Genomic DNA, 27,738 nt, shown 5'->3' with positions numbered 1-27,738 from the left:
TTGGATATATGATATGTGGAATATGTATATTGGTATACTTACATTATCACCACAATCTTATATATATATATAATTCTATATAGAATGAATAATTTAATTATTGGAGGAGGAGAAGCATGGGGTCATAGATTGATCTACCATCGCAAGATTATGCAAGCCGAGATGAGAAAGAATCTAAAGAGACTTTCATTCTTGGCAGAGGAACGTCATATTCAATTCAGACAAGAGTATATCCAAGATCGTAAACAGAGAATCGATAGCAATCACGTCAAGATGGCCAAGGAAAAGGAGCACATTAAAAAGGCTCGTATCGAAAAGAAGAAATCTGTCTTTCTTTTGGACATGGGTTTTGAAAAGGATAGATTGCGTAGAGCCGCTGAAAAGGCTGAGCGCAAGCGCATGGCAAAGCTCAAGCGTGAAAAGATGGACGCTGTCACCACAAAGGCCCGTAGAGAATGGTTGATTGAAATGAACGACAAGTGTATGATGTGGTCGCAGTCGCCAGACGAGCTCAAATACGCGCAGTACAGATTGTTTGACAAGACAATGTTGTCGAGACTGGCCACCAACGAGAACTACATTCTCGACCGTCACGACTCGCCAACCGACCACGTCGAAGACTTTGACGTTGCCACCAACAAAAAGATCGACTATACCAAGATGCTCGGCGAGCTCAAGGAGGAACTCAACATTGTAGAGGCCAAGCAACAGCAACAAGCTGTCCAACAAATTGCCGCCAACGCTGCTGCTGCCGCCGGAGCCCCTGCTCCCGCCGACTCGGCCGACCCCACCCAGATCATGGCCGACCCCGCAATGGTCGAGGCATTCCGCGACATTATAGACACAGAGTACTTGCACATGCAACGTGCGATTGCCCGTGAAAACGAGACAACCGAATACAGCAGCGACAATCTCGACGAATGGGCTGCCAAGCAATTAGAGATTATCGAGCAAGAAGAACAAGCCTTGCGTGGTGAAGCAGAGGTCGAGGAAGACGATGACCTCGAGTTTGACGGACTTCTCGAAGTCAACGACGACGCTGACGATACCGCTGCTGCTGCTGATGCTGATGCTGGTGACATTGACGTCGAGTACAAGGAAGAGATGGACAAGATCGAAAGCAGTTTGTTTGACGCCGACGAAGACATGTTGTTTGAAGATGACTCTCTCACTGCCGAGGAGAGAGCCGAGTTGGAAGAAGCCGAGCACAAGGAGAACATCAAGATGCTCGCACTCGACGACATTGAAATGGACCCAGGTCTCCGTGTCAAGGGTGAAAAAGACAACAACAACAAGGACTTGGAAGACATGGACGAGGACGAGGACGACGATGACGATGTACAAGCCGCCAACGAAGAAGACATGGATGACTCTGAGATTCGTAACTTGCCCGGATACGAAGCTGCTAAAACCGCTCATTTGATGGCATTGGGTGAAGACAATGATATCGTTGGAGAGTTTGATCTCGATGAAGAGGATGAAATCGTACTCGACGAGGAGGATGAAGATGAAGATGACGAAGATGAATACTTGCAAGATGAAGACAAGGACGAAGAAGATGAAGATGAAGATGAAGACCAAGATGAAGATGAAGACGAAGACCAAGACCATGACGACGACGACGACTTTGAAGAGGACGATGAACTTTTGGACCACTACTTTGAGAAAAAGACAGACAAGGCTCAATATTTGGAACAATTGGAATACAACAAGATCATTCGTGGTGAACTCGAGACACGTGAGACCTTTGACGACCTTGTTGGTGACAAGTACTCGGCCGAGGATGTTGCTCAATTTGAAAAGCTCCAAGACGAGATTATCAAGCGTTACTCCAAGCCTGCTCTCTCCAAGGAAGAAATCATTGACTCGATGGCCGAAAAGATTGATCACGAAGCCGATGGTATGGTTGGCGGAGAAGAAAGTGCCGAACAATTGTTAGCTGAAGACGAGGACCAAGACGACGATGATTTGGTATCAGAAGAAGACGACGGATTAGAGATGGACGACGATGATGACTTGGAAGGAGATGATGAAGAAGGAGAGCAAAGAGCCAACAAAGAATTACAAGCACTCGAGGAAATGGCAGAAATTGACGGAGAAATAGAAGATGCAAAGCTCGACATGGATGCCGAACTCGACGATCTCCTTGAAGACGGAGTTGACTATGACAATGAAGCCGAGATTGACAAGACCCTCACTAAGTGGGCCATCGGCAGAGGTCAAATGCAAAAGCCATACCAATTGTCATCAGACGAGATGGACAATGCCCGTGAAAGCCACGCTTTCCTCAGAGAAGATGAAGATCTCGTTGAAGAGTTGGACGACTTTGACGCCGAGTTTATGATTGAAACTGCCGAAGGTATGGACGACCAACTCGAACTCGAGGATGTCTCTGCCGACCAAGACCAAGACGACGAACTCTCTGAAGAAGCCATCAACAAGTACATGGACGAATTGGACGACGACGAAGAAGACCAACCCTCATCACTCAAAAAGGCCCAAGAACAAGAAGAGGTCTCTTTCCTCGAGCAAGGTGAAGAATCTGACGAATTGGACCATCTCATGGACCAAGAATTTAAACGTATGGACGCTGACGATCTCAGTGAAATGGCCTCTCAAACATGGCTCGCCGAACAAGATATGGCTGACAAGTTGTTGGATCGTTCCGGTCAAAATGAACCAGAGTTGTTATTAAACGATATCGATTATTCCAATCCACTCCTCCATTCAATCGATCCACTCAATCAACTTAGTGAAGAAATTGATGAAAATGAATTTGATCCATCACTCCAAACAAAGACAAATGATACTACCACCACATCTCAAGAAGATATTGATATTGATGATCAAGAAATGCAATTATTAGAGAAACAATTCCTTGAACAACTCAATACTTTGCCAACTCGTGAATCCATCAATATGCTCGAAACTCAACTACAAGACAAATTCTCCAAACACAAAAAGTTGGAAGAAGATGCCATTGTCCAAGATATCGTTAAAAAGACTGAAGGCAAGGAATCAACAATCAAGAGTCATTTAAAACGTAAATAATCAATAATATAAAAGTAAATTAAATCATTTTCCCCAATCTTCGAAAAAAAATAAAAAATAATAATTTAAATAATATATAAAGAAAAAGAGAAAGATAGAGAGGAAGAGATTTATTATAGCCGAAAGAGAGAGATTAATACCAAGTTACCACGTCGGAAGAAAGAACCGCAATGGATTTTTCTCTTTTCTTTTTTTTTTTAATTTAAAAAAAATCACAAACAAAACAAAATGATCTTGTTGTCATTAATGAGTACCACTAATACATACTTTTACAAGTAATAATTAATTTAGAGAGAAAGATGTCAACACCAGATGAAATTACACAACAAGCAGATGCACTCCATTTAAATAGAGATTATACACCAATCTTTGAATTGTTAGAAAAGGGATATGGTCAATACCCAGACAATGTAGAGATTGCTTGGAGATTTGCTCGTTGTTGGTACGACAAGAATGAAGATACTACCGACATGGCAAAGAAGAAAGAGTACATTGACAAGTCGTTGGACATTATCAACAAGGCTGCAAAGATTCAAGAGAATCACTGGGCCATCCAAAAGTGGCTTGCTATTCTCATCTCTGCCCTCGGTGATCATGTATCGTCCAAGGAAAAGATTGCCAATGCCTACAAGATCAAAGAACATGCTCTCAAGTCTATTGAAGCAAAACCAGATGATGCTACTACCCTTCATATCCTCGGTCGTTGGAGTTATAGTATTGCCTCTATTAGTTGGATTGGTATGATAGTCGACATATGATAAATCATATCACAATAATATATATATATATATATATTCATATACTAATCATTCCTAAATAATATTTATATTTTCCATTTTACAGAAAGAACAGCTGCCTCTGCACTTTTTGGTACACCACCAACTGCCACCTACCAAGAAGCTTTGGACTACTTTTTAAAGTCATATGCCATTGATCCAACCATTATCCGTAATGCCATCTTTATTGGTGACACTTATGTTCAATTAAAGGATCAAGTCAAGGCCAAGGAGTATTTCAACAAGGCTGCTTCCATTGAAGCCAAGTCTGAATTTGATCGTAAATTGGTTGAAGAAGCCAAGAAGAAGGCCAAGTAAATAGTCATTGAAGAAGACCAAGAACTATTTCTATTGTTTTACCTCTACTGCACATTTGTACAAAAAAAAAAAAAAAGTAAATCTTACCAATACATAAATTAATTAAATAATAAAGTCATTTTTAATTTTATTTTTTTCAAAGAGAGAGAGAGTTGGTGAAAACCGATTGACCACTTTTACTTTATTCTCTTTATTTATTTATTTATTATTAGTACAACTAAAAAGATGAATGCAATTAGAGCACAATTAGATGAATTGTTTGGTAAAGATAGAAATCTTGCAGTATGTATTGTTGTGGGATTGTTTTATTGATAAAAGTAGAAAGTATTACTAATATCTCCCTCCCTCCCTATCCTTCCCAATTATTACTATTATTATTATTAGCCAAGTGAAAGAGCAAAGAGACAACCACATTTCTCTGATGATGAGATTTGTAAGTTCTATATATGCGGTCTTTGTCCAAACGAATTGTTTGTTACTGACCCATGTACTAAACTTCATGATGAAGATTGTCTTAAATTGTATGTAAACACAAAGATTAATATTAATAGAAGAGCACAAAGGTACTAACTTTTATTGATTCACATATTAGATATCAAGATTGCAAGGATAAAGAACAATATGGATATGAAAGAGCATGGGCAAGAGAAATGGATCAAATCATTCTTGATAATGATAAAAAGTAAGATTAAACATACAAATCACACAACAATATGTATAAGATACTAACAATTAAATCAATTTAGAGTAAAAAAGAATAAGGAAAGATTGATTTTGGATGCTGCTAAATTAGAGGCAGAAGAAGGTTTGAATCCATCAGATGCTGCCAAAGAATTTGCAAAGATTATGGCTGAAATTGAAGAGAGAATTCAAGCTTTACTCAAAAAATCAGAAGAACTTGGTGAAGAGGGTCAAATTACAGAGGCTCAAGAATTGATGGCTCAAGCAGAAAAGCTCAAAGAAGAGAAATTAGAACTTGAAAAGGTATGTTGGACTAATATTATCATATATCATATATTGTATTTCTTTAATATTAAATATATATTTTTTTTTTGTTTAGGCTGAAGAACTTAAAGATCATAACAAAAAAATGTCTGTATGTGATATTTGTGGTGCTTTATTGTTTGTTGGAGATAAGGAAAAGAGATCACAAAGCCATTTAGAGGGTAAGAAACATGTAGGTTTTGCAAGATTACGTTCACATATGGAGGAACACTACCAAAGCAAGAAAAGTAATTATCAAGAGAATCGTGGTAATTTTAATAATCATCACCAAAATAATAATAATAATAATAATAATAACTATAACAACAACAACAACAACAACAACGGTCACAATAATAACAACAACTATAACAACAACAACAACAACAGAGATAATTATCAAAGAAGAAACTATAACAATAATAATAACAACAACTATAATAACAATGGAGGTGGTGCCTATAGAAATAATAATGATCGTGGTGACCGTGATACCCGTAGTGGTGGTGGTTATAGCAGAAATGATCATCGTGGCGGAGATTATAACAACAGAAACAATAACAACAATAACAACAATGGTAACTATCACAAAAGAGAAAGAGAGTATAAGGACAGAGATCAACCAAGTGACAGAGAAAGAGATAATTACTCTAGAAGATAGTGTATCCTTTAAATTTCCACTCTCTATTGTTTAAACTACCTTGTAGTATTAATAAAACAACAGGATTCAAAATCATCGTATGTAAAAGTTAATAAAATGTTTAATGGAATTATTAATATTATAGACTAGAATCAAGAATCTTTAGAAATTTCTCTACAAACAAAAAGAAAAAGTATGTTATTGTTTTTATGGTAAAGTATTTTATTGTTTCCTGCTCAAGAATGTATAAATCTCAAAGGGTAAGAATAATTATTATTTCTTTTGTTATGAATGTGTGTTATGGTTTCAAAGGGTTCGTAAATAATTAAAGAAATAAAATAAAGTTGTTGATATAATGCATTAATTTATTGGAAGATCAGCTCTTATAATTTCATCTTTTTCATCGATATGTTTAAACTTTTCTTGCTCTTCTTCTACTACTTCTTCTGGATGGTGATTCATTGAAGTATTACCATCATCGCTGATATGATGAAGCATTGTTTTAAAGAAACCTGGAATTCTCTTGAGATAAAATCCGAGGGCAATTCCAAATAATAGTATGGCCATCAAGGCAATGAGTAAATAAGAGTTGGGAGGTGTTGGAACGTCGGGATAAAAGTTACCAAATAATACAAGAGAAAAGAGTACAGCAGAAAAAATGGGGAGTGCCATGTTGTAGAAGTAACTAAATTGGTCGCGGTGGTTGTTTGTCATGTATGGAATGACTGCAATGTTGGTAATGATAAATACAATGATAAGTGGGATGGTTCCAACATAGGAGAGGTAGGAATAGGCGAGCCAAGAGCCTTCGGTATGGTTACCAAAAATAGCTGCAACAATGCCAATGGATATGATTTGAAAGACGGAAAAACAAACGATCGCCACCACTGGTGTTTTGAATCGTTTGCTTGTGATGCCAAGCTTGTTTGATGTCGTACTAAGTTTTGCCTTTCCAACCGAGTATAAAATTCTATACATATTATTAAAAGCCACTGTTGATACATTAAACGTAGTACTAATACCAGCCAAATCGATAAAAACAGCAAACCATCTACCAACATATTCTCGTGCAAACAAATCGATCGGAGCACTAACACTGTATAAATTATATGCTTGTGAAGGACCACATGCAACAATAATTGCATACATCCCCCATACTATAAAGGAAAAAGAAAAAGAAATAATTAATTATTTAGCGGGGGGAGAAATTAATTGTTTGATGTGTTGACTTACCCAACCAAATAGCAGTGATTAAAACACTACCAACGACGGCTTGAGGAATAATTTTCGTTGGGTTTCGAGTCTCTGCACCAAGAATTGCGGCAGTTTCAAATCCAACAAATACTAGGATTGAGAAAACCAGACCACGTGCCATTCCAGAAACACTTCCTCCAACGGGTGTAAATGCCAATGGGTAGTTTCCTTCTGCTCCCCCTTTGGCCACAATCACTACGGTGAGGACAAAAGTAATGATAGTTTCGCAAAGGACAAGAATCAAACTGATTTTGAGAACTGGATTGATACCAATAAACGCCAATGATGAAATGATGCCAATGGCTACAATACCACATACAATCCACGGTAAATCAAACCCAGTATTGGTCCGTATCACATCACTTGTCCATGATGAAAATTGGATAATTGTTTGAACACTAAGTATTCCATACGCTACCAACATGATCCATCCTGTAATAAATCCAACCAAACCTCCCAAACCTTCAGAGACGTACTGATAGAAAGAGGCAGAACTATATATATATTTTCCAAATGTGCTGATGGTTGATGCCATTGATAAACAACAAATTGCAGCCAGGATAAGAGTAAACGGTACCTGCGGCCCTGCAACCTTTGCTATCTGTGGACAGACCAAAAAAATGCCGCAAGTTGGTCCAACGCCAGAAATGGAACACCCCAGACAGTGCACCAGACCCAATGCATTCTTCTTTAATTGTCCAGGTGCCAATGATGTGGTCGATTTTATCGACACTGGAGTTGAAAGGTTCGAGTTTTGATATATTCCATCTTCTTGTTGTTGTTTATATCCAATTTGATTCTTAAAGTCTATTGATGTTAGAGGTGACAATTGGATAGGTGATTGGGTTTGAACCATTGGTTTAAAAGAATGGGTGGGAAATATAATTTAAATTATCATGTAAATATTTTGTTGTTGATTCAATGGGAAATATAATTGTAAATATGTTGAAAGAAAGATGTTGGTCAACTGAGAGAGAGAGAAAGAAAAAAAAAGAGAGAATAAAACTAAAAAGATATATAGAGGTAGGCGTTTTATGCCATCCATATCATATGAAACATTACCTTGTTTACTGTGGGGATGAGGATGTCTGTTTATAAGCAAAGGTTCATACTCTAACTTGTTATCATCGTGGTGAATAGAATCACCTCCATTGTCTATGCTAGTATTCGTATTGTTGGTGCTGTTATTATTATCATTGTTGTTATTACTGATCATTAATTGGTTGTGTGAGTGTATTAAACCTTGTGCTGTGGATGTTGAATAATATATAATTATTACAAACAACCCAATGCAACAAGTGTGTGTGTTTATGATACAAATATAAATAAAGAAGGAGATACTACAAATACAAATAAAACTTTTAATTACTTGTGAGGAAAATAATTAATGTGTGTGTTTGTGTGTGTTAGCTTGTTGCAATTGTATTGTTGCGATATCTAATAACTAACTTATTTTAAATCTATTAATACATTAAATAAAGAGGAATTGGGACAAAGATAACAATTCTATTGTTCCGATGCATCATTGATTTCCCATTGCATGCAAAGATTCAAACGAATTTATTTAAATTTTTAAGTTGGCAGTATTAGTTGAGAATCACTTGATAGAATGCATATAAACTGGATCACTCAGTTGAAAGGCTCGAGTTTTGATATTTCATCCTGATCTTCTTATTTATATCCAATTTGATGGTAAGTATTGTTGTGCGTGATCTTTTCTGTGGATGAGAATAATATTTATTCCAATGCGCAAAAAAATTATAATTATAATATATATATATACAAGTAGTATTTATTCTTCCTTTCTTTGTTCTTTTTTAAAAATCAATTGATTGATTATCAATTTGATTGTCTTGGAAAAATGATGATCTCTTTCTCTTTGTAGAGAAATAATGTGATTGTTTATCCAAAGATACCCTACACCATAAAAGAGAATGATATGTCAATAAACTTGGTTGTAAATATATTATATTTATATATATTATGTATAGATAGAGATTAACATACCAATGAATACTACTTTCACTTGCCAAATTGTTGATAGTTGTTTTCCAACTAAATCTGATAATATTGTCTGGATACCCAAATACATTGTCACGATGTTCACGTAACCATTTCTTTGTTGATGGATCGCTTGGATACCCAGATCCAAAGTCTCTACTGATTTCAACGCCTTGGTAAGCTGCAAACGACGTGTTTGCAATCAACACATCTCTGAGTACCTTGGCGACAATACTGCCAGCACTAACAATAGGATAGATACTATCGGCCTTGCTCGATACCACAATCTTTCCAATGCTTGGGAAAGCAATTTGAAGTTTTGTTTGGTATTTTAGAGCAGGACCTACCGTATCCAAATACAACTCTTGTACATTATATCCTCTATCCAATACAGTTCTAATCATCTTGAATGCAGAACCATGTGATATAACATCCAAAGATGTTGGCATCTTTGCACACATCTTTTCCGATAGATACTCTGGTGTATTGATATCACTAACAAATCCAATCACATCTGGTGATTTTATAATCTTTATAAATAATTGTTCTCTTTGTTGTTCTGTTAATTTCTTTGAATCTAAAAAGGAAGGTTTGATTAGCATATATGTATGTACAAGTGAGGTGAGTGTAATATATTTGACTCTACTAACCATTAAACTTCATTTTCTTGATTGTCTCTATTTCTTTAAGTGGTGCAAAGCATGCACCATAAACAAGTGGACCCAATACAGGACCTCTACCAGCTTCATCTATACCCATAATATATGATTGCTTCCTATCAATACCATCTTTCAAATCACCTGTTAACGGTGGTCTTCTATGTATATCTATCTGTTCATTATTATTATTATTATTATTACTAATAGTAGTAGTACTCTTCTTATCTGTCATTTTATCTCTTTATAAACAATGAGAGCACAAAATCGAATTAAATTAATGATGGTTGGTCAAAATTTTCCCTCCATTTTTAAAAATTTAAACATAAACAAGTATCTTTCAATTTTAAAGACTATTACTTTAAACTTGAAGTTTGTTAACATTTCTGATAGTTTGTTTATTTCCTTTGAATATTTATATTTATTACTTTTTCATTCCTTGTTTTAGTTCGTGGTTACAATCGGGTGTTTTTTTTTCTTTCACAAACCGTCATGACAGATATTTGTCGATCGATCACCCATTTCAGTGAAAGTTCGTTTGTTAATAATCTTTAGTTTATTAAAATTTCATTAGCCCTTCCCCAACACCATCAGTCACTAGTTGACACATTAAAGTAGTTACAGTTAATTCTTAACATAGATAATATTTATTCAAAAGAATGGGTCAAAGTCAAAGCAAGGGAAAAGATTTTGCTGAAATAGCTCAAAACTCTAGACGTATGCATTGATATAGATCGTGAATATGTGTACACAAACTAACTAATATTATTGGTGGTTGTATATAGTTGATCATAGTGATTTATCATCACTCCTAAAGACATTCCAATCTATATCAAAGAATGGAAAGATATCAAAAGAGTTGTTAAAAAAGACAATTGGTATGATTGAACACAAACAAACCAACTATACATAGTAATTCCCTCTAACCTGTTATTATTATTATTATTATTATTTTTAAAGAGAAAAAGTATGGTGGTCTTGATACAACATTTTCTAGTATTTTGTTTAATCTCTTTGATCGTAATGGTGACAAGTATGTGTATACACAAAAAAAAAAGAAAAAAGAATAATCCTGTACTAATACGTACGTTATTGTTTTTAGGGATATTGATTTTCAAGAATTTTGTTTGGCCTATGGATATTTGGTAAATCGATCACTGGATGACGTCAGCACTGTATCATTTAAATGTTTGGATTTAAATGGAGATGGTGAAGTGTCCAAGAATGAGTTGCGCAGTGTCGTCATGATGAACAAAAAGATGGAAAAGTATGTAAAGATACACAACAAGCAAGTGCCATTGGACAAGATAACCTTGGATCCAAGAGAAACTTCAGATATCTATGACAAGGCTGATAAGCTATTCGCAATGCTAGACAAGAACGGTGATGGAAGGGTTTCAAACGAAGAGTTTATGACCCTCGTCAAGAGCTCTCCACAAATTCAAAAAATCTTTACCGAGTTGTTGGTAAAGGACGAGTCTGTTGATTTCTTTGGTGTAAATAAATAGAAATGGAATGTGAAGGATCCAAGAGGATGTGTATATTTTACAAAAAAAAGTATCTCGCTAATAGGAGACACTCGTGAAATAACTAGTTTTAGTTAACTAGTTTCTATTTGATTTTCATTTTCTGTTGAAGAAGAAGAAGTAGAAGAAGAAGATTGTTGTTGTTGAGTACTAGAGGATTGATCAACATCTTGGAATTGATCAGAAATAAATAACATGTTTCGAAGATTCTTGTTTTCTTCAATGAGTTGAGCAAATTCTAATGGTAATGGGTCATCACTTTGAGCTGCACCTTGTAATAATTCAAACATATCTGCAATCGTCGATTTCAATGTTTCACTTTCTCTTCTCAATTGATGATTCTTTGCTCTTTCTGCTTCCAATTCATGTTGTAATGTTTTGTTTGATTGATTTGATTCATTAAAAAGTTTCTACAAAACGAAAGAAAGAGAGATTAGAGATAAAACTAATTGTATATATCTATCAAAACGACCACATACCATTTGTAATCTTCCTTTATCTACAATGCTTTCAACAGATGATTTTAAATCTGAATAAGCAGCCACATGACTATTATTTTCAATCTCTAATGTTGTTATAACCTTGTGTAATTGTTCTATATCATTCTCCAAGTTTTCAATTTCTTTTTGATGTTTACTTGAAAGTTGTTCTATATCTATATTTATATTTGTAGTTGTTGTTGTCGTCGTCGTCGATTGTTCTGGTTGTTCTATTTGTTCTGATTGTTTTTGTTGTTGTTGTTCAAGTTGTACATTCTTTTCTATATTTTGATTGATTTGATTCTATATATATAGAGAGAGAGTAGTCTGTTAGAACTATAACTAATCATCATTTACATTATACTGTATTAAACATACTTTAAGTATTTGGTCACTCTTTTGAAACAATTTACTAAATCCCAAACTATTTTGTTGATGTTTTGTAACTAAACCCTTCAAATCTCTAAGTATCTGTAAGAATAGTTCACCTTGTCCACCTCCTCCACTACTACCGCTAGTATTTTCACTCATTCCTTCTATCTCTTTTAATCAAAATTGAAGTAAAACAATGAACTTAAGTTACACAAAAAAAAAAAAGTCAGAGTATACTCTGTAAAGTTATTTGTGTTTATAAATATTTATAAATAAGATTTTAATTTAATTTATTACTCTGATGCAGTTGCTTGTTTATGTATTTAAATAAGATTGATTAATTTATTACTCTGATGCAGTTGCTTGTTTATGTACCTCAATATCTACAATGAAAAATTCTGTGGGAGTTGGCATAAGTGGTGAAGGTTTGGTTGACTTGGTTTTGACTGAATATACAACGTTGGCAAGGATACATTCTGGGAGGTTACCATTGCCATAGATCTTTTGGAGGGCAGACATTGAATCGTTGCTGGCAATGACCAGGGTCTCGTTGAGGTGGAATCCATAGTATCTCTCTCTACGTAGGACAAAGAGACCGAGGGTCTTGGTGCCAGTGGGCAGGTCGGCCAACGATACAGGGCATGTTCCGATAAAGTCGGTCAATCTGATGATCTCGTGTGCCTTGACATTGAGTTCGTTTTCGAGGTTCATCAACTCGCGCTTGGTAGAGAGTAACTCTTCCTCGCAGGCCATCCAGTCAGCAAACTTGTCCGAGAAGGATTGTTGGAGTAGATGGGTCAGCTTCTTGCTCTTGCCTTGGTCTTCAGTGCTACCAGTAGAGTTGCCAACAAGATTCTTTTCAATCTCTGAAATCACCATTTCAAATCGGTTGACGGTAATATCACGGCTTGTCCAGTTGAGTGGGTTCATCAACAAGTCACCTCCTGGAGTTGGTTTGAAGTTTTCAAGTACAGTCTCATCACGTTTAGTGTATGATGAGGAGGAGGCAGTTGGCTCACCTGGAGTGATAGAATTTTTGGTTTGTTGTAAATTCAACTTGGCCAATTGTTGGATGAGTTGATCAGCCAATTCGGCTCTAGTTTGTTGTCCGAGTGACAACTTGGCTTGTTGATTTGGTTGTTGTAGTTGTGGTGGTGACAATGTAGAGGTGGTCGAGGTCGAAGTGGTAGAGGTGGTGGTGGTCGAAAGTGATTCGGCCAAGTCACAGGTGGTTTCAGCAAGAATATTTTCTTTCTCTTCTTCTTCAATCTCCTCGACTTCAAGGTCAATCTCTTGTTGTTCGCTGATACTTTGTTCGGCCAACAATTCGACTGGAGTCTTGTTGTGATTGTTGAGGATAAAGGTGTCGCAGTTGGATTCCAACAACAACTTGGTGACTTCCTTGTTGTGGGTGTTGATCGACTTGAACACTGGCGACTCTCCATCACCGTCCAAGAGGTTGGGGTTGGCACCGGCATCGATCAACATTTGGGCAATCGAGTGACGACCCAAGGCAGCAGCCCAGTGGAGAGCAGACATGCCTGAAAAGTCTTGAGTGTCAATGGCGTGTTCAGCAACAAACAAGTAATAGTCAATCAACACGGCGACAATACGTTGGTTACCGTCCATCGTAGCATAGTGGAGTGCATTCAAACCTCTATTGTCCTTTTGGTCTACCAACACTTCAACATTATCACAAAGATATTTAACTAATCTATAATGTCCTCTTTCAGTTGCAATATGTAATCCAGTAGCTCCAACATTATCTTTTTCAAGAATGTCAACTAAAAAAAATAGAAATAAAATAATACATTAATGTCTTGATCTTTTTCTTGTCTTTTTTTTTTTTTTTTGTTTCTATTTACCTTTTTCAATAAGAGCTTCTACTAAATCAACTTTACCAGAGAAACAAGCCATATGGAAAACATTGTGACCAGTCTTGTTCTTGATGGACAAGTCAATGTTTGGTCTAGAGATTAACATGTCAAACATATCGTCTCTACCCTCACGAGCGGCAATCATGACCAAAGTATTACCCATATTGTCTACAATGAGGTTGATCTCTGGACCAGACTCGAGCAACAATTCCAAGTCATCGACTTCACCGTGAACTACACACTTCATATAATTGTAATTATTGAATGGTGAAGATGATGGTGGTGGAGTATGTGGGCTTGGTACACCCAACATTGGACTAAGGCCATCACTCTGCTCCTCAACATTATGATCTCCTCTTGGACCCATACCACCTCCATTTGGATCAATCTCTCTTTTGATTCTCTTGGTTGCTGATGATTCAGGTAATTCTAAAAAAAATAGAAAAAGAAAGAGTAAATATTACGAATCTATATTTTTTGTTTGTTTTTTTTTTTTTGTTTTTACCATTATAAATAAAAATATGAGGTTTTCCAACCTTTGATTTCTTATTTTTATCTTTATCCTTTTTGGTTGTTGTCTTGGTGTAACGAGTAGAGACACTGTAACTACCAGAGGTTGAACGATTTGGTGGAGTAAAGACAAAAGAGAATGAAGTTTGATTTGGCATTCTGAGTTGTTCTTGCTTGACAGTGTGTGGTTGATGATCGAGGGTAACTTGTTCGGGTTCAAAGTCAACGTAGAGGATCTCGGTTCTACCCTTCTTAAAGTAGTATCCATAACAAGTGATATCTGGCTCTTGACCACAGTAGCATTGATTTGGAACTAATCTAACAATATCGGGGGCTGGCAAGAGATCAGTGTGGTAAAAGAGGTTGATCGATGGCGAAATGATATCGGTAAACTTTTGGAAGGAACGACGGTTGAGCAACGAGAACTTGAGACGGAAGTTGGAACATGGGTCATGCTTTTTACGATCGACGTGCATATCGGTAAACTTGAATTCAAAGGTACCGTCGGCACTAGTAACAGCTGGTTGCGAAATGATGATACTGTCATCTGGCTCTGGGTTGGCAACAATCATCAGATCATTGGGGTCACCGGCATAGTTTGAAACCTTGATCACTGGAGCTGGAACCAATACATGAGTCTTTACTGTATAGATTGGGAATGGTTGTTGGTAACTATCAACAATCTCTAAATGTGGTGTTAATGATACAGTATTATTATTATTTTGATTAGAGTTTATGTTGATATTATTATTCATATTATTATTATTATTAATTGTTGGTTGTTGTTGTTGAATTTGTTGTTGTTGTTGTTGTTGAATTGGACTGCTACCCAATTGATGATGTTGTAAGAGTTGCATTTGATGTTGTTGAAGTTGTTGTTGCAATTGTTGTTGTTGAAGTTGAAGTTGTTGGATGGCTTGAGATGATATACGAAGTGCCATGGCGCTGGTAAGAGATTGGATATTGGTTGGCTCATATTGTGGTGTAGATGGTTCAGATGAAGATGGTGATGCAGTATTCATTGGTGGTAATGTAAATGGTGATCCATTAACTTGTTGTTGTTGTGGTTGTTGTTGTGGTGATTGTTGTTGTTGCTGTTGTTGAGGTTGAGTTGGGAATGGTTCAAGATTTCCAAATGGTAATTGTGGTGAATGTGGAACTTGTGAAGTATATACCGTATTATTATTATTATTAACCAAACCATTGTTATTATTATTATTAGTGTTGTTTATATTTACATTATTCATATTATTGTTTTGGTTAATATTATTATTATTTTGATTTTGATGATTGATTTGAGGAGATTGTGGTACTTGAGCCATATTACTTGTATTATTACTATGATTGTTAAAGTCATTGAAATTGTTAAACAATTGAATATTATTTGACTTTTGGAGGAAGTTGCCTTGATTGCCTTGGTTGTTGTTGTTACCACCTGGGAACGAGTTTTGTTGGTTTGTCAATGCATTTAATTGTTGCAATTGTTGTTGTTGTTGTTGTTGAAGTGTCAACAATTGCTGTGAAATGCCCAAGCCCGTAAAACCATTGCCATAGTTGTTACCATTGTTGTTGTTGTTGTTGTTGGCAACAGTTTGGTTTTGTTGGTTTTGTTGTTGTTGTTGTTGCATATGATGGTTGATGTTTTGTTGATTGATCAAACCACCAATACTGGTGTTGAGGTTAAAGTTGCTGTCAATGCCGAGCAGCTCAGTCTCGTTTTCTTGGTTCCAGGGGATGTTGGCAGCGGTCGATGCAGAGAGGGCAAAGTCGATCAGCTTAAAGGTGTCTTGTTGCTGGTTCTTCATGTCTTTGATGACAGAGTCGCCGAGGCCAAAGTCGCCGAGCAACGACTCGTTAAAGTTGATGGTCGACGAGAGCGGGATGTGGCTGCTGCTGCCGCCAATGCCCGAGCCGTTGTGTTGGTTGTTGCCGTTCATGATGGAAGCAGTCGATACGGTGCTCGTGGTACTTGTAGTGCTTGTGGTGTCTTGCGATTTGACGAGAAAATCAGACACTGACGTGGTCAAGAGGTTGCGCGAACTAGTCGTAAGATAACTTCTCTTTGACGATGACGAAAAAGATGAAGATAAGAAGTTGTTGTTGTTGTTGTTGTTGTTGCTAAACGAGGAAAAGGAAGAAGAGTATGGATGAGACGACGCTGATGAAAAATCAAATACGGTCGAACTTGTATCAATGCTCACCCAATTGTTTAGGTCTAGTTGAGGTTGTTGTGGTGATTGAGGTTGTTGTTGTTGTAGTTGCTGTTCCTTCTTTACTGGAAGGTTAAAGAAGTTCTTGAATTTCTCAATTTTTGGTTATGTTGTGAATTGGGTGTTGTATGTTAGGTTGTGCGCGTGACGAACAAAACAAACAAGATAAGAACAACGCGACGACGACAGACGCTACTAGTACTATATTATTACTTGTTATATATTATATATATATATCTATATAAAGAAATATAAATATATAAATATATAAATATATATATATATTATTACTGAGTTGTGTGTGTAAGTGTGCTAGTAGCTTAGTAGTAATTGTACTGTGACTTTTTTTTTTACTACTACTAACAAAACTAACTATAGAATAAAGATGATATGATGAGAGATGTGTGTGAGAGAGAGCACTATAATCTATCTATCTATCTATCTTGTCTTTGATATAACTAAAAACAAATAATATAATATCGTAACAATATGTTTGCGAGTATTGAGAGGAGGATGAGGAAATTTATTGTTGAGACACAACCAACAGCTTAACGTTGCTTGAATGAAAATAAATTAATAAAAAAAAAATTGAATTTTCTTGCGGCTTCAAGAAGTCAGCCATACATCACCTGAATGGACAAGACACATAGCGTTCGAGTTGAGAATGTGCTCATGAAAAGTGTTGGCTTGCTGGGATCACCATCAATTATATTATATTGTGTCGACCTGTTTAATCAATGGTGGATAGTTACATCCCAATCACTTTTCTTTCTTTTTAAGGTTAAATTTTAATGGTGTAAAGGGCAAAGAGTGACATACCCTATCTACCGTATCTTTGCACTAAATCAACCTCTTCCTCCTCCTCGTATTCCTGTGCACCTTGTTGTCAATGATCTCCTTTTCCTTTCGATTTTCTCATTGTCTCACACACACAAATAATTATTTGTAGTTCTTCTCGCTTTCTAGTGAGAGATAAGCATAATATCAATGCATATTATCTCAATCACCATTGATTCGGTCCATTCATCTTTATAAGTACTTGTTGGTGTGTTGTGTACTCAGATTTTTTTATTTTTCTAACTTGTGTGACGTCTTGCTTTGATTGCTCGGTTTCCACAAATATAGAAGTACTTTTGATCATTATATTTGTTTAAAGAGATAGTAGATAAGAGAGAGAGAGAGAAAGAGAGACATGTCATCAGTTAGCGAGATTATTAATTTGATAGTATCAGATACTACAAACTTGTTGGTCGCTCTCATTGCTTTGGGTGTCGTCGTCTATACAATCTATGGTATCATGTCGGTGCCAAAGGAAGAACCAAAGGTTGTAAAGAAGAAATCATCTCGTGTTAGATACGACGGTCCAACTAGATACTTTACTCAAGAAGAAGTAGCTCGTCATGACAAGGAAGATGATCTTTGGTTGATTATCGATGGAAAGGTAAATGAACAATGAATGATAAAGCAGCAGAAAAGACAAGTTATATAACTCAATCACACACAACACAAAGAGACTAATCAAGATCTTCATTTGATAAAACTTACCTACTTACTTACTTGATTATATAGGTATACGATTTAACTACCTATGTTGATCAACATGTTGGTGGTTTGGCAATCATGAGAAACGCTGGAAAGGATTCATCAGAAGGTTTCCATGGTGAACAACATCCAGTAAAGGTTGAACAAATCCTTTTAGAATACTATATTGGTAATTATCGATCAATTAATCAAACAAACAACATAACATAACATAACTAATCATTATTTATATCTATAGGTGAATTTAAGAAATAAACAAACATTGATCTCGAATATATAAGAAGAAGAATAATAATAATAAATCAAACAAAAACTATTCTTTCCATAAATGTATAATGGATGATGGTTGATTTGATTAAAAACAAGAAGAAGAAGATTGGAGAATTTAAATTCTGTAGATTTACAATATTTATACATTTACATTTTTGATTGTAGTATGGAAGAAAAGGATGTGTATGTCCATCACTCCAACGGAATGGAATGATGGTAGTGATGACATGATCATTCATTTAATCAACCTTTTTAGAGATTGAATCACTATTTAACAATGTTCTAAAACAAAATGCAATGGTTAAAATAGTAATGATTCCAATTGATACAACTGATCCTTCACAACTCTTTTTAATGTTTAACAATGTCTATAGATAGAGATAGTGAGTGAGAGTAAATGAAAAAAGATTAGTTTTAAACTCTAGAGTTTCAACCAACTCAACTGACGACTATTATAGTTTAGTTGAACATACGAGATAAGAAATTAAATAATGACAAATAATGACAAAAGCAACTAGATAATATTTCTTTGAACGGAAACCTTGGAAAGCAATGACATTCCATGCAATATGAAGTAATGAAATACAGAGAGCAAGTATAGCTGAAATCATAAATAAACTGACTGTTGGACATGCAGCCGAAAACAAGTTACCAGGTCCTTGAGAATCCCACATAATAGTTCCATACATTACAAATGCATATGTAATTCCACTTCCACATCCAATTGCTTTAAACATAAAATAAAGAAACATTTGTAAGTATAGGTATGTATGTATATTAGATATTTTATATTTTATATTTGTATGTGTATGTATATTTACCAGCTGAAGAAAGTGTATGATTTGGTCTAGCGGATAAAGTTTCTAAACGTGTATTAATATCTTGATGATTTGGTTGTTGAGATGATTGTTGTTGTTGTTGTAATTCAGTTTCTGATTGATCAGAAGAGTTGATTGATTTCTCTTTAAGTTGTTTCTGTAGTTGACTTTGTACTTGACTGAGAGATGGACGATTATTGAAACCCCATGCATAGAGACGATAGAACAAGTATCTAAATGCCTCTTGAATGGCTATTGAGAATGGAATGATGAACCAAAACGATGTCCTCATCGGAGGTATGATATACCACCAAATAGATGCCACCAGCATCGACAATAACCAAAAGAATGATCCTCCAATCGATAGAATGATCAACTGACTATTACGACACACTACCATGGCATAGAATGCCAATATTGGTGAGAAACCAACAAATAAACAACCATAGAATAATAATTGTGTCATCCTCTCTCTCTCTCTATATATATATATATATAATATAATCTATCCCTCTAGTATGTAGGTATTGTATGTTGCAATATAAAATGTTGTTAACACAAAAGATGATGATGATGGTGATGAAAATGTAATAAAGTTAAAAAAAAGATAATGATTGTTTATGACTTTGCAAAGTGTTTTTTAAAAACAAATAAATTAAACTACAACATTTATAACCAACACACTCAATCAATAAAACAAATAATTGTGCATCTGGAAATGATTGTTATTAAAATATCCTAATATACTGATTGGAATAAAATGATGTACCAATATATATAATGTTTTGTTTTTTTTAAAGAGGAAGAAGGATTTATTATTCTACTTTTATTATTATTATTATTATTATTATTTTAAGGTTATTTAAATTCGATTAAATAATTGAGTACAAAATTCATAAGTGTAAAAAGCAATAGCAGAGGTTGGAATAACTTTAATATAATTTATGCTCAATCCCTAGTAAATGATAATAATAAATTGATTGATTGAAGATATTTGTGTTAATAAATGAATGATCATTGAGTTGAGCAAACCTCTGTCTGTTGTGATCAAAATATATATATATATATATATATCTTCTTTCTCTTTTCTTTTTCTTTTTCTACATACTCTATAAAGACTCATAATACCTTCATTACGGAAGATACGATAGACAGACATTAAAGAACCACGCTTTAGATCGATTTCAACCTTTCCATCACCATAACCATGTGTTTGCATTCTTCTTCTGACGACATCGAGTGGATAAGAGACTGTTTGTGCAACACCACCTGCAGCACCACCAGCAAACAATTTGTAGGTGGCTGTAAGTTCTCCATTTTCTTTGTAGGCATTGTATGGTGCCATCGATTTGAGTGATTCAAAAGTCATAAAACTAATACCTCCGTATGGGAGAATACCTATCAATGTTGGTTGAATACCTCTATATATGCCTCTGAATCCTTCGTTTGTAAATGTGCTCCTAAAGAGATCCAATGGTTTTGTATGTTTGGCCGATACTTCGATGGCAAGTCTTGCTCTAAGCAAATCCAATGGATAAGTGGCAATGACAGCAACTCCTCCTGCCGCACTACCTGCTATAAACATATTATATGCTGAAAATTTATCTGATGCTAATTTCTACAACAAAAGAAATGAAATCGTTAGTACATCCTATGTATGTATGTATGTATTTGTATTGTGTTTAAGTACTCTTTTAATTGTATCAAATGTAAGGAATTGAACAGCAGCATATGGGAATACTCTTGCAATGGTAGCAGTATTGCCACGCCACAAACCTTTGACACCTTCATTCTTCCATATCTTGCCGAGTGATCCTGCAATCGAGTCGAGTGAATATACTTGGCTTCTAATTTGATATAAGATCTTGACTCTTTCAAGAGGTGCAACTGCAGACTTTGCTGTCACGCCTGCTATACCTCCTGCTATGAATGAGTTTAAACTACTTGATTTTTCTCCTGTCATTCTATCTATCTATCTATCTATATTTATATTCTATCTTTATTATTCTACCTTTTACTACTAATAATATATATAGTCAGTGTCGACTTTTTAAAATATTACAGTAATGATGATGATGATGATGATGATGATGATGATGATGATGATGATGATGATGATGAATGTGAAGGTGCAGGTAAGAAGTAGGTAAAGCAAGCAAAGTATTACTACTTTTAACTCCAACTCATAATGATGGTGATTTCGTCGTTTTTTTGTTTTTTTTAATTTTTCTTTTTTTTTTTTAAGGACTGTCGATCCCAAAAAGAGATATTTTAAGTTTTAATTAGGCAATATGGAATGTGAATAGCCGACAGACAACCACATATATATACATATTTATATTTAGATCTCTCTAAAATATATTATATCTTTGTTGACGCCCACATACCTTTTAATAATTCTATCATTAATGAAAATACTATTATTTTTTTTTTTTTTTTTAAAGGTCATGACAAAGAGAGAGATATTACAAAGTGTTTTGGCATTGTTGTTTGTGCTACTAATTATATAGAAAAAGATATAATAGTCAAAAGAGCGAGGGACGGAGAAATATGGGGGATGTTTGATATCAGATTAAAAAATACATATTTTTGTTTCATTTGTTAGCTAGTATTTCGTTCTCTCTCTCTTTCTCTCTCCTCTTACTAGTATCTTCTTCTCTATTTCTGCTACTTGTTGGACTTGGGTATTCAAGATGGCCATAACGATTAACAACTGTTGGGGGTAGATAGTTCTTCTTGTTCTTAGAGGCGCCCAACATTACCAACACAACACCCCCCACAACAGAGACTGGACCTACTGATTTTACCTTCTTCCTAAACAAACATAACTCTTTTCTCCAATCACACTGATGAACATCTCATCACTCATCACTTCAATTCTTTGTGCGCTCTTGCTGCAAAGATAATACAATCGATCATGTACAACATTTCATGGATCGACAAATTAGGTAAAAAGAATCATTCCGTGTTTATCATTTCGAGATGCATTTGATCATCACCTACTCTCCTCACCCAGCTAACCGGCTAACTCTACGCCCACAAACCTTTTTGATCGTCAAATAATTGTTCAGGGGGTGCTGATCGAATCAGTTTGCAAGGCACCGACCTTAAAAAGGGGTGTTTTAGAATCATTTGGTGGCCCTTGTTTTGTTGAACAAAATCGAATCTTTGGTTTTGGTTTGCATCAAAGGGGGTCAACACAACAATCTACGCCCGAAAGGAGGTGAACGAAAAGATTTTTGTCTTTTGTTTTTCATTTTTCATTTTCGTGTCTTGATGGTTGGATCATGCAAATGTTGGATCGTTGCAGCAGCAATCCAAACTGTTCCAATCACCAACCAAACAAAACAGCTCACCCGTCGTTTGGTAAGCCGCCCTCTCTGCACTATTCAGATATTTGCTTTGCTTGTTGTGGGTGCTAGTATTGAATCGAGAAATTAGCCACCCCTCTCCCCCTATCCAATCCTCTCGATCCGGTTCATGTGTCCCCATGAATGATGGATGGAACATACCTGCCACCTGGCATGTTCACCGTTCAATATATCTCATAATCGATGATCATCTCCCACCTGCCTCCCAGCCCCCATAGTCTACATCGAAAAAAGAAAAGAATATTATTTATTTAATAATGGAAACAAGCTACAAATCAAAAAAGGAGGGATGGTAGTAGTCCATACCAACTCTAAAGTGTGAATTCATTCAACTCTCCTTCTCCTATTTATTTATATATATACACATAAAGATAGCTTTCTGTCTTTTTATACTTTCACACATATTATATACAATATTTATATATATATATATAATATCCTTATCTCTATTATATTTACATTCATTAATTTATTTATTTACACAGATTAATCTATTCACATTATGAAGAAATATATTATTTCCCAAGTGGTTTCTGATGAAACATTCAGAGGTCTATGCCCGATAGTCTCACTCGATGATACGGTTGGTGCCAATGTGTCGGCAGCAGAGGACCCTTTGACATCGGTAGTTCCAACAGTAAAAAAAGAATGTGACCAGCTTGCCAAGGTAGCCAAAAAAGCCCTTGTCAGATTCCCCGTTCTTGCATATGTAATCTTTGACTTTTTTGAAAAGCAAACTGAAATTGCCCAAAAATACAACATCAAGGGGTCTACCGTCAGCCGCCACTTTAGAAGAATCATTGAAAAGAGACTGTACGCCCGCCTTACCACCGATCCCATTGTCTTGCAGTTCTTTGACGATATCCGAGGGGAAATGCTAGGATCCAAGACCAAGGTCAAGGTGTTTTGGCCATATCGTCGTGGAAAGAAGTTCCTTCTCGACAAGTGGTCAATGACACCACATGACCCAACCAAGAAAACTGATGACACTCTGTTCAGGGAAGAACAACATATCACCTTGGCGGAAATGGATAAGGATCTTAAGGCTAATCCTCCATCAACCAACGACGACGACGGCGTTTGCACTGATCTAATGGCCATCGATTCCTCCTCTCCAACTGTTGCTGCTGCTGCTTTTTCTCGTGTTCCTCTCAAGCTTACCATCAAGATACCAAAGACCAAGACACAGACCAATCGAGCACCAAAAGTAAAAGCACCTCGACCTCCAAGATCATCTTCACCAAGAGCTTCAAGATCTAAAAAATCTTGTTAACCTCCTCCTCATTCCTTTTAATTTTGTATCTCTATGTGATACACTACTGTCTATATAATATTTCACAACTCTTTTATCAACTTGACCATGAAAAATGATGATGAACACCCAATCGATCGTTTCAAAAGATCACCAAAAAAAAAATAAAAAATAATATCAAAAAAAAAAAAAACACACAAGAGAAAGGAAGGAAAGGATCAAGTTTAATTAAATTCAAACAAATGATTTGTGGTTCTCCCCTTGTTGATTAAAGATGTCGTGTCCAAGATTGACTCGACCGACAACTAAATATATATCATCACGATTACTTATTAGACACCCATACAACTATTTATTTGTTGTAATGTTGGAACAGAGAGAAGTAGAGACCCATGGTTGGTGGTACTTGAAGTGATCTATTTCCCAATGACGATTTGTTTGGATACCAGTGATGAGAGTCAGAGAAATATCTGATATCAGAGTTTACTGAAGAGTAGGATTTTTAATCAGAAGAGCCACCACAGAACACTACCCCACACAATAAACCCTTTCAAAAGTGAAAGATTTTTTGGAACGTGATTGTGGAGGGTCGGGTCTTTGAAAACTCCATTGCCTCGATACCATTGTCGCTCAAAGGCTCGATATTTTGTTTGAATAATGCACAGCCAAGTCTCTCGCTTTGGACGACTTTTTTAAGCATAAAAACCAATAAATTTTATTGTTCAGCCGAATCACAACCCAGCCTGGTACCCTACAACAGATATTTCATTGGGAACCTAGGTTCATCCTACAATATTATGCATTACAATGGTAGTTTTCAAAGTTTAGGAGCATCGGGTGGAATCCAAGGGACCTTCAGCTTTACAAAAATTTTTAACTTATCGTTTAATTGTTATTCAATCATTCTCGTCTTTCATACAGATAATTAACTAATCACGCATCCTACCTATCTTTTATTTATTTATTTATTTATTTATATATTCATTAAACATTATCTTCGTATCAATTGTAGTTAACAGCATCGTTATCAGTTTCTATTTCTATATATCATATCATAATACAAATATATTTGTAAATCCATCAAACTATAGTTGTTTATTAAAAAGTACTCAATTTTAATAATTAAAATTTATACTTAAAATTTATACTTTTTAAAAGTATGTATAAATAGAATTATAAAATTTTTAAAAGATATCTTGTCTCGTCTCCTCTTTGTCGCCCTACTACTTTTTTTTTTCGCTCTGTTATTTTTTTTGTTTTTTCAATTTTACATTTTTGGATCTGTTTGTATAAGCTGTCATTCTACCAAAGATCTTCAATAATATTATTATTATTATTATTATTGTTTTTTTGAATAAACTATTTTTTTAATTTTCAATTATTACTTTGGTTTAAAAGTCTAGATTTGTTTTTTGATAGATTTAAAAAAAAAAAAAAAAAGAAAAACAAAATCAAATAGTTTTGAATGTTTTTTTAAAATTAAAATATTCTATGATGTTATCTTGATTATTTAATTTAATTCATCTGCTGTTCCAAAGCAATCTAATAATGGACTACCATTGTTTGCCAGCAAGCAACAGTAAAAAAACAAATTGTGTAATAAATAACAAAATTTTTGTAAACAACAAGGTGTAGAATTCTATTACAATCCAACAACAGCAACAACAAACAAATATAGATAGAGTAATTACAAAACTTCCCCACATACACATCCCAGTAAACACCATCTTACTACTACTACTAAACTATCGGTACCATACCCGGGTCTTTTCATCTTCACCACCACCACTCGGGTCCTTTTACAGAAAACTCAAACCATGGGCGCAGTGTTTTTTTGTTTTTTGACCAGAGTATGCAGACAGACGAACAACAGACTATGGCCACTACTATTTTTAAAAAAGTAAAATCGCATATGTGATCCAGTCTAGGCCAGCATTGTTGTGCGATTGAATTCAATGTCTGGTGGCGGTCAACATGTGTCATGTCTCATAACAGACAGATCTTGCCTGTGTTGTTAAATTATAAATAAGGGCGCTTTACACTTTTTTAAAATTTATTTTATTCTTCTTCTTCCTTTTATTTACAATAAACGTGATACTAATCACTACCACCAAACAACAACAACAACTCATCATCATTTTCAATAATAGTGTACATAAAATATATTTCTTGTGTAGATAGTAATTCAGTGTATTTTTAATGTAATTATAATTAAACATAGATGGGTTTGGAAACTTAAAACTTAATTTTAAGTTTCAAATCTCACGCTATCTTCTATCCTATCTATCTACCTATTTCATGCTCCACATCGTGTTTCATCTTCCTCTATTCTTATTCCAATTCTTTGACCTACTCTTAATTAGCTTACTAATAATAAAATCTTTATTTTTTTTATAAATAAATAACAACAACAAAGTAGTTATCTAAAATCTCTACACAACGACAATAATTGAATATTTTTATTTATTGGTAGGTAATAATAATATTATGCATATTTAAAATTACAACAATGTCAAACGAAGCGATGGTTACAGATCAACAAATTGTTTGAAAAAAAATGAATCATTAGCAATTATGCTACTCCTCACTCTAGGGTAGATTTTATCATTTTCCAAAACCGGATCATTGGATCTGACTTTAAAACAAATTTCCAAACAAACAACAACAACAACAATATATTTTTTGATTCATCATTGTTAAAAGAATATTCAGAGACAATTTTATTTTAAATCATCTCTTTGTTTGTTAGTTTCCACTCACTCACAACAATTGAAAAAATCCTCATCAAAATTCCACCCTTCCACATCCACCCTCCCACCATCTTTAAATGTGGATGGGTGGTGATCACACTCACACTCTTCACTCACATACACACTCAACGACTATATATATCAGCGGATAAATTAAACAGTTTTAAAAACAAACATATATTATTAGTAGTGATATTATTTCATTCCTTTAAAAAAAAGTTGTGATTATTCATCATCATCCACAACCACCACTTTTTATCATCAGTAGTGTTACTGACACTCTCGGCAATGACAGTTCTGGGTTGGAATGCATTGAGAGTATCGTCTACACCATTCAAACAACAACGGACATTAATAGCACAACCATGTCAGTGAACAATTAATCTACACTATTCAAACAATAATCCCATCCACACTCTCTTACTTGTTGCACTGCTGCTGACTGTCTGACTGACAGACTGGCCAACCAGCCGGACATTGGCCGGTAAGCAATTAATAATCCACACCGATTTTAAAATATATTCTAAAAAAATTAAATACATACAACAAGTAGTAATAATAATAATAATCATCATCATCATCATTCATTGGAACAAACAACCAACCAACCAACCCAAACCATTTATATATATTTATAAATTTTATCATTTTATATAAAATTTTAAAGAATAGAATTGTAATTGTAATTTACCCAACAACACAACAACAATTGTTTTTACCATAATCTAAAAATTAATTGTTAGCACCAACAACAACACCAATAACAACAAAAGTATACTACTATATAATATTAACAACATACACACACACCACAACAGGTTCCGACCGCCACTAAAATTCAAGTAAAGTAAATATAACATCACAGGAGGAATCTCAGATTTACTTTCTATATTTGTTGATCAAACCATCAAACAAAGCATTTGCAAGATCTTTGATTGGGAATCAATCATTCTGATCTTAAAACCATTGAAACTATTTAATTTTTAGTGTGATCACACTACCCCAAACTAAAATTAGTTTTGGCACGACACCATCGCCCAGCTGGGTTGGTCTAATTTTAATTGTTTCCAACAACACACTT

The 27,738-nt window shown here is 35.0% G+C and overlaps 10 protein-coding genes across 10 annotated transcripts; 4 read left to right on the top strand and 6 right to left on the bottom strand.

Annotated features, from left to right (window-relative positions):
- Positions 1-13: 13 nt before the first annotated feature.
- DFA_01030 (uncharacterized protein) lies at positions 14-5,790 on the top strand (the record flags this gene model as incomplete). The annotated part of the gene is made up of 9 exons (XM_004358948.1): positions 14-24; positions 84-3,043; positions 3,343-3,789; positions 3,895-4,141; positions 4,358-4,427; positions 4,530-4,666; positions 4,738-4,827; positions 4,892-5,129; positions 5,206-5,790. The coding sequence occupies 9 exons, from the start codon at positions 14-16 to the stop codon at positions 5,788-5,790; spliced, it is 4,785 nt and encodes a 1,594-aa protein (XP_004359005.1).
- Positions 5,791-6,129: 339 nt separating this feature from the next.
- Positions 6,130-8,239, bottom strand: DFA_01029 (putative amino acid/polyamine transporter I; the record flags this gene model as incomplete). Its single annotated transcript, XM_004358947.1, has 3 exons — positions 6,130-6,926; positions 7,003-7,830; positions 8,062-8,239. The coding sequence occupies 3 exons, from the start codon at positions 8,237-8,239 to the stop codon at positions 6,130-6,132; spliced, it is 1,803 nt and encodes a 600-aa protein (XP_004359004.1).
- Positions 8,240-8,840: 601 nt separating this feature from the next.
- rnaseh2a (ribonuclease H2 subunit A) lies at positions 8,841-9,915 on the bottom strand (the record flags this gene model as incomplete). The annotated part of the gene is made up of 3 exons (XM_004358946.1): positions 8,841-8,940; positions 9,031-9,601; positions 9,675-9,915. 3 exons carry the CDS (start codon positions 9,913-9,915, stop codon positions 8,841-8,843), a joined length of 912 nt encoding a protein of 303 aa, XP_004359003.1.
- Positions 9,916-10,339: 424 nt separating this feature from the next.
- Positions 10,340-11,188, top strand: DFA_01027 (recoverin family protein; the record flags this gene model as incomplete). Its single annotated transcript, XM_004358945.1, has 3 exons — positions 10,340-10,397; positions 10,641-10,713; positions 10,783-11,188. 3 exons carry the CDS (start codon positions 10,340-10,342, stop codon positions 11,186-11,188), a joined length of 537 nt encoding a protein of 178 aa, XP_004359002.1.
- A 92-nt stretch (positions 11,189-11,280) lies between these two features.
- Positions 11,281-12,216, bottom strand: DFA_01026 (uncharacterized protein; the record flags this gene model as incomplete). The annotated part of the gene is made up of 3 exons (XM_004358944.1): positions 11,281-11,616; positions 11,686-11,988; positions 12,064-12,216. 3 exons carry the CDS (start codon positions 12,214-12,216, stop codon positions 11,281-11,283), a joined length of 792 nt encoding a protein of 263 aa, XP_004359001.1.
- Positions 12,217-12,402: 186 nt separating this feature from the next.
- Positions 12,403-17,795, bottom strand: DFA_01025 (uncharacterized protein; the record flags this gene model as incomplete). Its single annotated transcript, XM_004358943.1, has 4 exons — positions 12,403-13,841; positions 13,923-14,363; positions 14,440-16,719; positions 17,786-17,795. The coding sequence occupies 4 exons, from the start codon at positions 17,793-17,795 to the stop codon at positions 12,403-12,405; spliced, it is 4,170 nt and encodes a 1,389-aa protein (XP_004359000.1).
- Positions 17,796-17,846: 51 nt separating this feature from the next.
- Positions 17,847-18,451, top strand: DFA_01024 (uncharacterized protein; the record flags this gene model as incomplete). Its single annotated transcript, XM_004358942.1, has 3 exons — positions 17,847-18,095; positions 18,224-18,365; positions 18,435-18,451. The coding sequence occupies 3 exons, from the start codon at positions 17,847-17,849 to the stop codon at positions 18,449-18,451; spliced, it is 408 nt and encodes a 135-aa protein (XP_004358999.1).
- A 254-nt stretch (positions 18,452-18,705) lies between these two features.
- On the bottom strand, positions 18,706-19,750 carry aph1 (gamma-secretase subunit Aph-1; the record flags this gene model as incomplete). Its single annotated transcript, XM_004358941.1, has 3 exons — positions 18,706-18,834; positions 18,940-19,193; positions 19,288-19,750. 3 exons carry the CDS (start codon positions 19,748-19,750, stop codon positions 18,706-18,708), a joined length of 846 nt encoding a protein of 281 aa, XP_004358998.1.
- A 396-nt stretch (positions 19,751-20,146) lies between these two features.
- mcfP (mitochondrial substrate carrier family protein) lies at positions 20,147-22,810 on the bottom strand (the record flags this gene model as incomplete). Its single annotated transcript, XM_004358940.1, has 6 exons — positions 20,147-20,239; positions 20,393-20,902; positions 20,975-21,256; positions 21,616-21,635; positions 21,929-22,098; positions 22,797-22,810. The coding sequence occupies 6 exons, from the start codon at positions 22,808-22,810 to the stop codon at positions 20,147-20,149; spliced, it is 1,089 nt and encodes a 362-aa protein (XP_004358997.1).
- Positions 22,811-23,157: 347 nt separating this feature from the next.
- DFA_01021 (uncharacterized protein) lies at positions 23,158-23,928 on the top strand (the record flags this gene model as incomplete). Its single annotated transcript, XM_004358939.1, has 1 exon — positions 23,158-23,928. The coding sequence occupies one exon, from the start codon at positions 23,158-23,160 to the stop codon at positions 23,926-23,928; it is 771 nt and encodes a 256-aa protein (XP_004358996.1).
- Positions 23,929-27,738: the final 3,810 nt, after the last annotated feature.

Source organism: Cavenderia fasciculata, assembly GCF_000203815.1.
Source record: "Cavenderia fasciculata unplaced genomic scaffold Scf_Dfasci-F-a-25c12.r2-5, whole genome shotgun sequence".
Lineage (NCBI taxonomy): Eukaryota > Evosea > Eumycetozoa > Acytosteliales > Cavenderiaceae > Cavenderia > Cavenderia fasciculata.
This window is presented reverse-complemented; position numbering and strand designations above follow the sequence as displayed.